The sequence below is a fragment of the Delphinapterus leucas genome, chromosome X (assembly GCF_059928025.1).
Source record: "Delphinapterus leucas isolate spDelLeu-1000000601 "Yukka" chromosome X, BTC_Dleu_Yukka2, whole genome shotgun sequence".
In the NCBI taxonomy this organism is placed as follows: Eukaryota; Metazoa; Chordata; class Mammalia; order Artiodactyla; family Monodontidae; genus Delphinapterus; species Delphinapterus leucas.
The window spans coordinates 60,756,678-60,770,636 of NC_143150.1; the positions used below are offsets into that span (position 1 = coordinate 60,756,678).

Genomic DNA, 13,959 nt, shown 5'->3' on the forward strand with positions numbered 1-13,959 from the left:
TGAACTCTAAATAATGGAGTCATTACTCAGCTTTGAGTGTCAAAGCTGACATTTTGAGTCCACCAGGAGAAAAATGGACTTAAAAGCCAGGCTTTCTGAGAGAGATAAAAGGAATTTATAAATCCCTCCCACAAATGGAAAATATATGAAGAGCAAATGGAGGTCAATATATAAGGTTTTATTATAAACAAAGGATAGAAAAAACTTGGAATACAAGGTAAAGGGAGATTCTCACTAATCTAGAAGAGAAAATAGAAGCTCTCTGAGAGGGAAAAACAAAAATAGGGGGACAGGGAGGAAGAGGAAAAAGGGCGGGAAAAAATTAATTAAGTATAAAGTTCAAGGTCGAGACCCAGCCATATCTACAGATGTTCTGAATTTAGCAGCACAGAGAACATCAGACCTACCATGCTGAGAACAGACAATTAACACTGTGCAAAAGTAGAGGAAACACAGACTTATTCCCAGAAACCATGCAAATGAATTACACTTCAACCAAAGATCAGAGACCCAAAAAGGGAGGACAACAATGGGAAGAGCAGCCCTTCCATCCAAAATGAGATGTCTAACTAAGCTTCCCCTTACAGCCAGGTTTTGAAGGAAGGGGGTTTGAAAGCGAGATCTTCTAAAGGAGAGAAATAGAAATTTTAAATTTACAGAGTATTTACCTCCAAAGTGATTGGATTAACCTTGAAGAGACTGCTATAAACCAGAGAAAATCTAGTTACTTCCAGCAAGTTAACTTTTCCCCCCTAATTATCAGTAAGAAAGACCGCTCATAAAGATATGGATTAAATAATTAAATATTGTTTTTGCATATCTGAATCCTAGTATACTATATTTCTATCTTGCTGTGTCTGAATTTGGTTGAGTTTTTACTATATGCGGCAACTGCCTAGGAAATGTCTTTATTTCTCATTAAAATCTGTCCTTTAGAATTTTTAGTCATTTTCCTTTTGGTTCTTTCATAAGTATAGAACAGTTAATCACTTTTGTAGTATGACTCTTTTTAAAAATAATTATAAATATTTTCTTAAATCACAAGCCAGTTCTCTCTGCTCCAGTCTAAATATTATTTTTAACTTTTTGACATTTGTTTTGCAAATCTATTGAGTCCTTTTGAAGTACTTTTCATCTTTCTCATCTGTGAGCCCCAAACTTGTCAGTATTCCAGGAAAATGGAACTATTCTTCAGAGAACATATAAACTCAAAAATTAAAACTATCTTTCATTTTTAATCCAATTTTCTCTAAAAATAAAACAGGAGTAATCATACCTAAGGAGCATATCTTGGCTTTGGAGGTGGAGGAGGATTCTGGCACCCACAGAGACGTTTGGCCCTAGGTGATGGCAGTAAAGTCTCACAAGGAAGTAGTGGTGGTCTTTCTCTTGATGGAGGATCTCTACCTGTACCTACTTTTTTCCCTTTTTCTTTGAATGTAGTCCTTTTGGATGGCATTTTGAAATTTCTCTTTGGTTCCAGTGCTTCCTTCTTTGAATCTGTAGATGTGGCATCTGATTCATCAACTATCCTTTTAGGCCTAAGTTTATATAGTGACTCTTCAGATTCAGCATCTGAACTTTTCAATGTTTCAGGCTTCTTTAGGTTTTTCTTGGAAGACACATCAGATTCAGCATCACTAGACTCTAGGTCCTTCTTTGCATCCTTCTTGCTTGCATCTTTTTTGAATCTTTCTTAACCTTCTTTTAATCCTCTTGTCCTTCTTTGATTCCCAATCAGACTTGGTTTCAATAGACTCTTCAGACTTCATTGTAGACTTCCTTTTGTCATCTTTCTTTGAATCTTTTTACCCATTTTTGTATCCCCTTCAGATTCAGAATCAGCATCAGTAGACACAACATCCTTCTTGGCATCCTTTTCCTTGTCATCTTTCTTTGAATTTTTCTTTGCATCTTTTGAATCTACAGATTCTTCTGCATCCTTCTGGCCATCTTTTTTGTCATCTTTCTTTGAATCTTTCTTACCTTTCTTTGAATCTTTCTTTGCATCCTTTGAGTTTCCAGATTCTGCATCAGTAGACTCTGCGTCCTTCTTTGTACCCTTCTTGCTGTCTTTCGTTGTACTTTTCTTATCTTTCTTCTCATCTTTCTTTGCATCTTTTGAATCTCCAGATTCAGCATCAGAGCCCTTCCCCTTTGTATCCTTTTTTGCATCCTTCTTTGGAAGCTTTTTAAAATTATTCTGTGAGTAGTTATTTAACCACATATCAAATTCCATGGGTTCAGCACCAGACTCCTCTAAATACATCATTAAATCCATATTTGAATTACTTTTTGAGCAAATCTCTGATTTGGCATCACGATTGTTCTTTGAGCTCCTATAATACTTCTTTGTACATATGGATTCAAAATCCATCTCCCTGGAATCCTTTGAATATCTCTTATCTTTTTTTTTATCCTTTATTGAGACTGACTTAGAACCTTTGGATTCTGGGTTTGTTTCTGAATTGGACTTTGACTTCTTAGATAGTTGACTTTCATGTGATGATTTTGATGGAGTTTTATCTGCTTTATTTCCTCTTTTAGGTTTCTCATTATTTACTGTTTTCTTGGATTCTAAAGTTGTTTTGTGTGGGCCTATAGCTTTCTTGGAAACTTTCTTCAAAGTTGTTCCTTTTTTGTCATCTTTGGACTTTTTAGATTCTGCCTTTTTAGAATGAGTGATAAGAGTATAAGAATGTCTGAATGAAGCCTGTCTCCTGATAGTTAAATTAATAGACGACCTTTGAAATGTTTTTCTTAACGAATGTGTTATCCATATATGAGCTGGCTTCTGAGCTTCATCTAAATTTCTTTTGTCATGTCTATGAAAAAAATTTGGTTAGAATAATGATGTGTTTTTTGAATTAGTTATATCTTGTTATATTGAAACATAAAAATAGTCTAGCTTTTAAATAACCATCTATTTAAATAGTTTTTTTTTCCTTTTCAACATTCTGTGTGTGTTTGTGTGTGTATGTGAGACAACTCCACTTTGGAAATAAAATAAATTTAGGAGGAACCTTCGAATTTCCTCAGTGATTAATATTAGGATCAGAGCAGGCCCACATGATCCATGACATTTCAGGTCCTGTCCTCATAACTGATAATATGTTCCATTTGGACTCCTACAGGGGAGAGATCTTTTGGAACATTTAATGTACCCCTCAGCCACAAGTCAGATCAGAAATAAGCTGATGCCCTTGAAGGTTTTTATGATAATTCTTATGATAGGCTACAATTTTATAGGCTTCAGGCCTAGCTTGATTTCTACACCTACTTTCAAGGTCTCTGAACAGATTGAAAGCCTAAGATCCCTGCTGTGAAATACTGCCAAAAACAAAGACATAAAATAAAACAAATATTATATACACATTTCTTAGTGTAACAATAGTGTATATTTTTTACTCCAACCCAAACATTTCTCAAATCTGGTTGTCATAGTGGCCACATAGACTAATTTACATTTACTTCTTATACTCCTTCAGCTATCCATTAGGGATATCACCAGTCAGTTAAATTGTTATATGGAATTAAAAGAGGACAATGAAGAGAAGCATGAAACTTTGATCTCTACAGATGTAAAAATGACCATTGAATAAATGCATTGACTGTGACCCTGCTTTGGGAGATACTTTTAAAATATATTTTGATATCTGGGTGACCTCGGTAGGTTACCTTTTCTTTTTGTTAGTTGATAGAATAACTTCACTTTATAAAAGCAGTAGAAAACGTGAATCTCCAAGTATCTAGTATTTGAATGCCAGATTAAAGAAAATGGAAAGGCCCTGAAACCTCATCAAGATGTGCTCCTCAAGTAGTGAAATTGAGACTGTGATTAAGAATCTTCCAACAAACAAAAGCCCAGGAACAGATGGCTTCAGAGGCGAATTCTATCAAACATTTAGAGAAGAGCAAACATCTATCCTTCTCAAAATCTTCCATAATATAGCAGAGGGAGGAACACTCCTAAACTCATTATACAAGGCCACAATAACCCTGATATGAAAACCAGACAAAGATGTCACAAAGAAAGAAAACTACAGGCCAATATCACTGATGAACATTGACGGAAATATGCTCAACAAAATACTAGCAAAGAGAATCCAACATCACGTTAAAAGGATCATACACCATGATCAAGTGAGGTTTATTCCAGGAATGCAAGGATTTTTCAATATATGCAAATCAATCAATGTAATACACCATATTAACAAATTGAAAGAGAAAAAACATATGATCATCTCAATAGATGCAAAAAAGCACTTGACAAAATTCAAAAAACATTTATGATAAAAAACTTCCAGAAAGTAGGCATAAAAGGAACTTACCTCAACATAATAAAGGTCATATATGAAAAATCCACAGCCAACATAATTCTCAATGGTGAAAAACTGAAAACATTTTCACTAAGATCTGGAACAAGGCAAGATTTTCCTCTCTCAACACTATTATTCAACATAGTTTTGGAAGGTTTAGCCACAGTGATCAGACAAGAAAAAGAAATAAAAGGAATCCAAACTGGAAAAGAAGAAGTAAAGCTGTCACTGTTTGCAGATGACATGATACTAAACATAGAGAATCCTATAGATGCAACCAGGAAACTACTAGAGCTAATCAATGAATTTGGTAAAACAGCAGGATATAAAATTATGCACAGAACTCTCTTGCATTCCTATACACTAATATTGAAAAATCTGAAAGAGAAATTAAGGAAACACTCATATTTATCATTGTAACAAAAAGAAGAAAAAACCTAGGAATAAACCTACCTAGGGAGAGAAAAGACCTGTATGCAGAAAACTATAAGACATTGATGAAAGAAATTAAAGGTAATACAAACAGATGAAGACATACACCATGATCTTGGATTGGAAGTATCAACATGTGAAAGTGACTATACTATCGAAAGTAATCTACAGATTCAACACAACCATTATCAAACTACCAATGGCAGTTTTCACAGAACCAAAACAAAATATTTCACAATTTTATGGAAACACAAAAGACCCTGAATAGCCAAAGCAATCTTGAGAGAGAAAAATGGAGTTGGAAGAATCAGGCTCCCTGACTTCAGATTATACTGCAAAGCTACAATAATCAACACAGTATGGTACTGGCACAGAAACAGAAATATAGATCAATGGAACAGGAGAGAAAAGCAAGAGTTAAACCCATGCACATATGGTCACCTTATTTTTGATAAAGGAGGCAAGAATATGCAGTGGAGAAAAGACAGCATCTTCAATAAGTGGTGCTGGGAATACAGGACAGCTGCATGTAAAGAATGAAATTAGAATACTCCCTAACACCATACACAAAAATAAACTCAAAATGGATTAAAGACCTAAATTTAAGGCCAGACACTAATCAAACTCTTAGACAAAAACATAGGCAGAACACTCTATGGCATAAATCACAGCAAGATCCTTTTTGACCCACGTCCTAGAAAAGTGGAAATAAAAACAAAAATTAACAAATGGGACCTAATGAAATTTAAAAGCTTTTGCATATCAAAGGAAAACATAAACAAGACAGAAAGACAACCCTCAGAATGGGAGAAAATATTTGCAAGGAAGCAAGTGAGAAAGGATTAAGCTCCAAAATTTACAAGCAGCTCATGTAGCTGAATATAAAAAAAACAAACAACTCAATGCCAAATGGGCAGAAGACCTAAATAGACATTTCTCCAAAGAAGATATACAGATTGCCAACAAACACATGAAAGAATGCTCAACATCATAATCATTAGAGAAATGAAAATCAACACTACAATGAGATATCACCTCACAGTGTTCAGAATGGCCATCATCAAAAAATCTACAAACAATAAATGCTGCTGAGGTTGTGGAGAAAAGGGAACCCTCTTGCACTGTTGTTGGGAACGAAAATTGATATAGCCACTATGTAGAACAGTGTGGAAGTTCCTTAAAAAGTTAAAAATAGAGCTACCATACAACCCAGCAATCCCACTACTGGACATATACTCTGAAAAAAACATAATTCAAGAAGCATCATGTACCACAATGTTCACTGCAGCACTATTTACAATAGGACATGGAGCAACCTACATGTCCATCGACAGATGAATCAATAAAGAAGATGTGGAACATATATATAATGGAATATTACTCAGACATAAAAAGAAACGAAATTGAGTTATTTGTAGTGATGTGGATGCACCTAGAGTCTGTCATACAGAGTGAAGTAAGCCAGAAAGAGAAAAACAAATACCATATGCTAACATATATACATGGAATCTAAAAAAAAAGAAAAATGGCTCTGCAAAACCTAGGTGCAGGACAGGAATAAAGGCACAGACCTGGATAATGGACTTGAGGATACAGGGAGGGGGAAGAGTAAGCTGGGGTAAAGTGAGAGAGTGGCATTGACATATATACACTACCAATTGTAAAAATAGATAGCTAGTGGGAAGCAGCTGCATATCACAGGGAGATCAGCTCGGTGCTTTGTGACCACCTAGAGGGGTGGGTTATGGAGGGTGGGAGGGAGATGCAAGAGGGAGGAAGTATAAGGATATATGTATATGTATAGCCGATTCACTTTGTTATAAAGCAGAAACTAACACAGCATTGTAAAGCAATTATGCTCCAATAAAGATGTTTAGAAAAAATTGTCTCCTCTTCTAAGACTCAAATTTTATATGTTGTTTTGTGGCCGGTTAAATTTTCCTGATAGATCCCTCCAGTTGCAACATTAGATTCTCCAGCTTACCTAGCCTATGAGGTATATAATGCCTTTGAAATTGAGAACCACGTATAAATAAAGTTTAATCTGAAGTAGTTGGAGGCAATCTACTATACAGGGAGTTATAAATTTAGAAATATCTGCTTCCAATTGGTAGTAAAATTCAAATTATATATATATATAATTTATATTTATATATTGTCTCATCTTAAATTTCGTAATAAATGACCTTAATATTTACAAGAACTGCAGTTTGTGTTTCTGAAGTTCTTAATCTCTTTTTACTACCTGGCTGTGGTGGTTTGGGAAATGTAAAGTGAAGTATTGTTGATTCCATAATTTTCTGCTTGATTCCCTGACTGAAATAAGAGGGAATAATAAACAATTTGCAGTTAATAGCCAGACTTTCATCAGCCCTGAACTATTCTTGAGCAATAAATATATTAAGTTGTCACTCAAAATATAGCTTTCCCCCCTGGAGTTTGTAGCTTATTTGCATATTAGTTAGGAAAGATAAAAACTGATTTCTCCATTTAGCACCAAAGTAACTTTAAAATGACATTTGTAATTTTATTTTCTAGATGAAATCAATTTTCAGTTACTTAAATCATAATAATTACAATAATACAATCAAACTGTAAGAAGGGAAAATAGAGAAAAATTCACTGTTTCCATCAAAACATCTCCATCAACTCAACTGTGTTGTTTTTTTTCTTTATGTCATTTTGGTTGGATTGCAACAAATATAACGTCTTTTTTTATAATCCCAATAATAGCTAGCACAATCCCGAGAATAGTCAGTAAAACTCTCGATTCCTTAAACCTAAGTGCATCTTTTAGTTCTCCTCTGACCCCAATGACCTCCCAAGTCACAGAAATTACGGCCATAAACCCAAATGCTACATGAAGGTCTGAAACCCTTATTTAAAGAAAGGGCGTGAAGCTTGTCTTTTTGCCTTGTTTATGGTTTCCTTTACTGTGCAGAAGCTTTTACGTTTCATTAGGTCCCATTTGTTTATTTTTGTTTTTATTTCCATTTCTCTAGAAGGTGGCTCAAAAAGGACCTTGCTGTGATTTATGTCATACAGTGTTCTGCTTATGTTTTCCTCTAAGAGTTTGATAGTGTCTGGCCTTACGTTGAGGTCTTTAATCCATTTTGAGTTTATTTTTGTGTATGGTGTTAGGGAGTGTTCGAATTTCATTCTTTTACATGTAGCTGTCCAGTTTTCCCAGCACCACTTATTGAAGAGGCTGCCTTTTCTCCACTGTATATTCTTGCCACCTTTATCAAAGATAAGGTGACCATATGTTTGTGGGTTTATCTCTGGGCTTTCTATCCTGTTCCATTGATCTATATTTCTGCTTTTGTGCCAGTACCATACTGTCTTGATTACTGTAGCTTTGTAGTATAGTCTGAAGTCAGGGAGCCTGATTCCCCCAGCTCCATTTTTCTTTCTCAAGATTGTTTTGGCTATTCGGGGTCATTTGTGTTTCCATACAAATTGTGAAAATTTTTTTCTAGTTCTGTGTAAAAAGCCAGTGATACTTTGATAGGGATTGCATTGAATCTGTAGATTGACTTGGAGAAAATATTTACAAATGAAGCAACTGACAAAGGATTAATCTGCAAAATTTACAAGCAGCTCATGAAGCTCAATATCAAAAAAACAAAGAACCCAATCCAAAAATGGGCAGAAGACCTAAATAGACATTTCTTCAAAGAAGATATACAGATTGCCAACAAACATATGAAAGAATGCTCAACATCGTTAATCATTAGAGAAATGTAAATCAAAACTACAATGAGATATCATCTCACACTGGTCAGTATGGCCATCATCAAAAAATCTAGAAACAATAAATGCTGGTGAGGGTGTGGAGAAAAGGGAACCCTTTGTTGGTGGGAATGTAAATTGATACAGCCACTATGGAGAACAATATGGAGTTTCCTTATAAAACTAAAAAGAGAACTACCATCTGACCCAGAAATCCCACTACTGGGCATATATCCTGAGAAAACCATAATTGCAAAAGAGTCATGTACCACAATGTTCTTTGCAGCTCTATTTACAGTAACCAGGGCATGGAAACAACCTAAGTGTCCATCGACAGATGAATGGATAAAGAAGATGTGGCACATATATACAATGGAATATTACTCAGCCATAGAAAGGAACAAAACTCAGTTATTTGTAGTGAGGTGGATGGACCTAAAGTCTGTCATGCAGAGTGAAGTAAGTCAGAAGGAGAAAATCTAATACCGTATGGTAACATATATATGGAATCAAACAAAAAGTTTATGAAGAACCTAGGGGCAAGATGAGAATAAAGGCACAGACCTATTAGAGAATTGACTTGAGGACATGGGGAGGGGGAAGAGTAAGCTGGGACAAAGTGAGAGAGTGGTAATGTATATATGGACATATATACACTACCAAATATAAAATTGATAACTAGTGGGAAGCAATTGCATAGCACAGGGAGATCAGCTCGGTGCTTTGTGACCAGCCAGAAGTGTTGGATAGGGAGGGTGGGCAGCAGGGAGACGCAAGAGGGAAGAGATATGGGGATATATACATATGTATAACTGATTCACCTTGTTATAAAGCAGAAACAAACACACCATTGTAAAGCAATTATACTCAGAAAGGGCATGTACACATTTGAGGGCACCCAGAATAGAGTGATTAGGGGATCAAACTATCTGGGAACTATCAAAAGAGGAGGTATTGAGATAATTCAGATACTTCTCCTGGAGATGAGGAGGTTAATGAGAGATGCGATCATTATACTCAAACATTTAAAGAGCTGGTATATACAAGAATGGTAGCAAAAGTAATAATAGGATAGCTGCAACTGCTAACACTTATACAGTGTTTACTATATGCTAGACTATGTTTTAAGCACTTTACATATATCAACTTATTAATCATCACAACCCTTTGAATTAGGTAATATAATTTATAATTGCCTCCATTTTACAGATATAGAAAAATAGAGCACTGAGAGAGGTTAAATTACTTGCCCCCAAATCATAAAGTAAGTAGAAGAGTTAAGATTCAAACACAGATAGTTTGGCTCCAGAATACATGCTCTTAATTACAATGTTAGAGATTTCACCTACATGTTTCATGAGGGAATAACTAGACCAATGGTTAAAAGTTGTAGCAGTGCAGGTGGATTTCAGCTCAATATATTAAGGAGAACTCTTCTATAGTTGTAGCTTTTCAACACCTGGAATATCCACTTTCATCTTTCTGACTATATTTTCCTTCTCTACTTTGAGTTTTGTAATGGTGAATTTTAAAAACAAGAAAACCTTTTGCAAATAAGTTTGATTTTTATAATTAGGAAGAACTAAATATTTCCTTTTAAAATAGCTAGTAGAAACCCACATCAAGGCCAGAAATACTTTAAACGCACACACACACACACACACACCAATATACATGATTCTCTTAAACTTTAGCAAAAATTCAGGGCATTTAAGCTTTATCACATTGAATGGAAGAGACTAGTCATTTTCCCTAAAATTATTTTCAAATATAATCTAAATAATATTGAGCTCCAAAGACTAAATCCTTACTTGGTAAGGAATTATCATATGTTCTGATGTTTACTTCTCGTCTGTTAAAAAAAAGAAAATGTTTAATTGAATTTGTATTATGGCTAATAATAATAATGACTATTATTACTAAGATGCCTTTAATAGTAATGCTTTGAGAAATCTTGGAAAGTACTCATTTATTCTGGTAATAATTGTACTGCCCATCGAGGATACACACGGTATAATTTATTTTTATTGTTTAATTTTTATGGGCTATTTTTAAATTTTTTACGTTTTTAAAAAAATTATTTTATTTATTTTTAAATATTACTTCCTTATTAGTTAAGAGGAACAGTAGATTGTGACCACTGTTAATTCTGAGATTGTACTTATATACACAAATACTTTAGAGCATGATTTTTTGACTGACCTAAGCCATCAAGTTTGTAAAAACAAACAAAAATAGGTCAAAATCAAATATATTTATATATGAGTCAAATTTATTTTCATTTCCTAAGTACAGCTTTGGTACCAGCACAAAGCCTGGTCCATATTCATCATTAAATAACTACTGACTTACTTAGAAAGATTTTGGAGACACTGAGTAATAAAAATATCTAGTCCAGTGGTTCTCAACTAGAGGTAAATATGATAATTAACTTGGACATTTTTAAAATGTAAACATGTCTGAGAACTGCTCCTGGACCCATGAAGCAGAACATCTGTGTGTGGCTTTATCAAGCCTGTATTGAAAAACTCTCCAAGTTATTTGGAAACTCAGTTGAAGTTAAGAATCACTGCTTTCAATTGTCTTGAAACAGGAAACTTCATAGATTTCTGAAATAGCCAAAGCTTGTTGTTTTGCTTTTACAAAATATAGATCAATTGTCTATTAGTTTGTGTTGAAACCATATTCATTCTATAGAGTAGCTAGAAGATTATATGGCCTGGGAGTTTGGAAATTTAACAGTTTGGAAGTCTGACATGCTGGCTGGATCACTGCTTTCATATCCTGGGAAAAATACTTTGCACCTGCATTGATTTTGACTTATTTCCTACAGTCTAAAGTAATTTTTTTCAAACTTTCTTTTGAGCACAGCTCAATAATTGTGATGTGTGTATAATTCATATTCTACTGTAATAATATACCTTATAAATTATATATTAAGATAGAAAAATTTGATATGAAATAAAATATGTAAATTAAAATTCTCATATCCTGCCCCTACAATCCAATGGATTGTCCTGCACATGCACCTCACTTTGGAAAACACTAGAAAGGGCAATCAAGGAACAGTGAGAAATGGGAAAATTCTGTCAACATGCCTGCCTGATATAGATGTGGGCTTAGTCTCAAATTATTGGAAATTCAAATATAGTTAAACCTCTGAAAAGTTTTATTCATTTCAAAATATACTTTTTTAGTGCTATAAATGATTATGTGTATATTACTTTGGTACATAGGTGATCCGATTCTGTATCCTGACATAAAGGGAAAAATTAGTAATAGAAGCCAGAAGAGAATGGAAGGGTATATTTAAAATTCTAAAAAAAAAAAAACCCTGCAAATTTAAGATTCTTAACCCAGCAACATTATTCTTCAAAAATGAACATAAGTTCTTTATCCATTCAACCGATGATAGACATTTAGGTTGCTTCCATCTCCTGGCTATTGGGAATAGAGCTGCAATGAACATTTTGGTACATGACTCGTTTTGAATTATGGTTTTCTCAGGGTATATGCCCAATAGTGGGATTGCTGGGTTGTATGGTAGTTCTATTTGTAGTATTTTAAGGAACCTCCATATTGTTCTCCATAGTGGCTGTATCAATTTACATTCCCACCAGCAGTGCAAGAGTGTTCCCTTTTCTCCACACCCTCTCCATCATTTATTGTTTCTAGATTTTTTGATGATGGCCATTCTGACTGGTGTGAGATGAAATCTCATTGTAGCTTTGATTTGCATTTCTCTAATGATTAATGATGTTGAGCATTCTTTCATGTGTTTGTTGGCAATCTGTATATCTTCTTTGGAGAAATGTCTATTTACGTCTTCTGCCCATTTTTGGATTGGGTTGTTTGTTTTTTTGTTATTGAGCTGCATGAGCTGCTTGTAAATTTTGCAGATTAATCCTTTGTCAGTTGCTTCATTTGAAAATATTTTCTCCCATTCTGAGGGTTGTCTTTCTGTCTTGTTTATGGTTTCCTTTGCTGTGCAAAAGCTTTGCAGTTCCATTAGGTCCCATTTGTTTATTTCTGTTTTTATTTCCATTTCTCTAGGAGATGGGTCAAAAAGGATCTTGCTGTGATTTATGTCATACAGTGTTCTGCCTATGATTTCCTCTAAGAGTTTGATAGTGTCTGGCCTTACATTTAGGACTTTAATCCATTTGGAGCTTATTTTTGTGTATGGTGTTAGGGAGTGTTCTAATCTTATAGATTAGAATCTCATTTTAAATCTCGTTAAAAAAATCTCATTTTACATGTACTTGTCCAGTTTTCCCAGCACCACTTTTCTCCACTGTATATTCTTGCCTCCTTTATCAAAGATAAGGTGACCATATATGCATGGATTTATCCCTGGGCTTTCTATCTTGTTCCATTGTTGTACATTTCTGTTTTTGTGCCAGTATCATACTGTCTTGATTACTGTAGCTTTGTAGTATAGTCTGATGTCAGGGAGCCTGGTTCCTCCAGCTCCATTTTTAGTTCTCAAGATTGCTCTGGCTATTCGGGATCTTTTGTGTTTCCATACAAATTGTGAATTTTTTTGTTCTAGTTCTGTGAAAAATGTCAGTGGTAGTTTGATAGGCATTGCATTGAATGTGTAGATTGCTTTGGGTAGTACAGTCATTTTCACAATGTTGATTCTTCCAATCTAAGAACATGGTATATCTCTCCATCTATTTATATCATCTTTAATTTCTTTCATCAGTGTCTTATAATTTTCTGCATACAGGTAAAATAGAATATTGCTCAGCTGTTAAAGGAAACGAAATTGAGTTATTTGTAGTGAGGTGGATGGACCTAGAGTTTGTCCTACAGAGTGAAGTAAGTCAGAAAGAGAAAAACAAATACCATATGCTAACACATATATATGGAATCTAAGAAAAAAAATAAGGTCATGAAGAACCTAGGGGTAAGAAGGGAATAAAGACACAGACCTACTACAGAGTGGACTTGAGGATATGGGGAGGGGGAACAGTAAGCTCTGACAAAGTGAGAGATTGGCATGGACATATATACACTACCAAATGTAAAATAGATACCTAGTGGGAAGCAGCCGCACAGCACAGGGAGATCAGCTATGTGGTTTGTGACCACCTAGAAGAGTGGGGTAGGGAGGGTGGGAGGGGGGGAGATGAAGAGGGAAGAGATATGGGAACATATGTATATGCATAACTGATTCACTTTGTTATAAAGCAGAAGCTAACACATTCTTGTAAAGCAGATATACTCCAATAAAGATGTTAAGAAAAAAAAGAAGAAGCTTGCATTTTCTGGGGAATGGTAAAAATACTAATTTGTGGTAAACATCAATAAATCAAAGGATTATGCTTTCATTTTTAAGCTAACTGCAAAAGAATAATGAAAGGCATTTGCATAAAATAATAGAGAAGTAAATGTAAATAAAATGTTTTATTAGCACAAAGGAAAGCAATAAAGGAGAATTAAAGAACAAAAAATATGGGACAAATAATAA

At 34.6% G+C, this 13,959-nt stretch overlaps 1 protein-coding gene across 1 annotated transcript in view; it reads right to left on the reverse strand.

Annotated features, from left to right (window-relative positions):
* Nucleotides 1-906: 906 nt before the first annotated feature.
* The window catches only part of CYLC1 (cylicin 1), a 100,375-nt gene continuing 87,322 nt past the window's right edge, over nucleotides 907-13,959 (reverse strand). Inside the window, 5 exon segments of the mRNA XM_089904918.1 lie at nucleotides 907-1,693; nucleotides 1,695-1,810; nucleotides 1,813-2,825; nucleotides 6,921-7,023; nucleotides 7,026-7,067. Of these exon segments, the coding sequence (XP_089761044.1) occupies nucleotides 1,277-1,693; nucleotides 1,695-1,810; nucleotides 1,813-2,825; nucleotides 6,921-7,023; nucleotides 7,026-7,067 (1,691 nt within the window). The 3' untranslated portion in view covers nucleotides 907-1,276.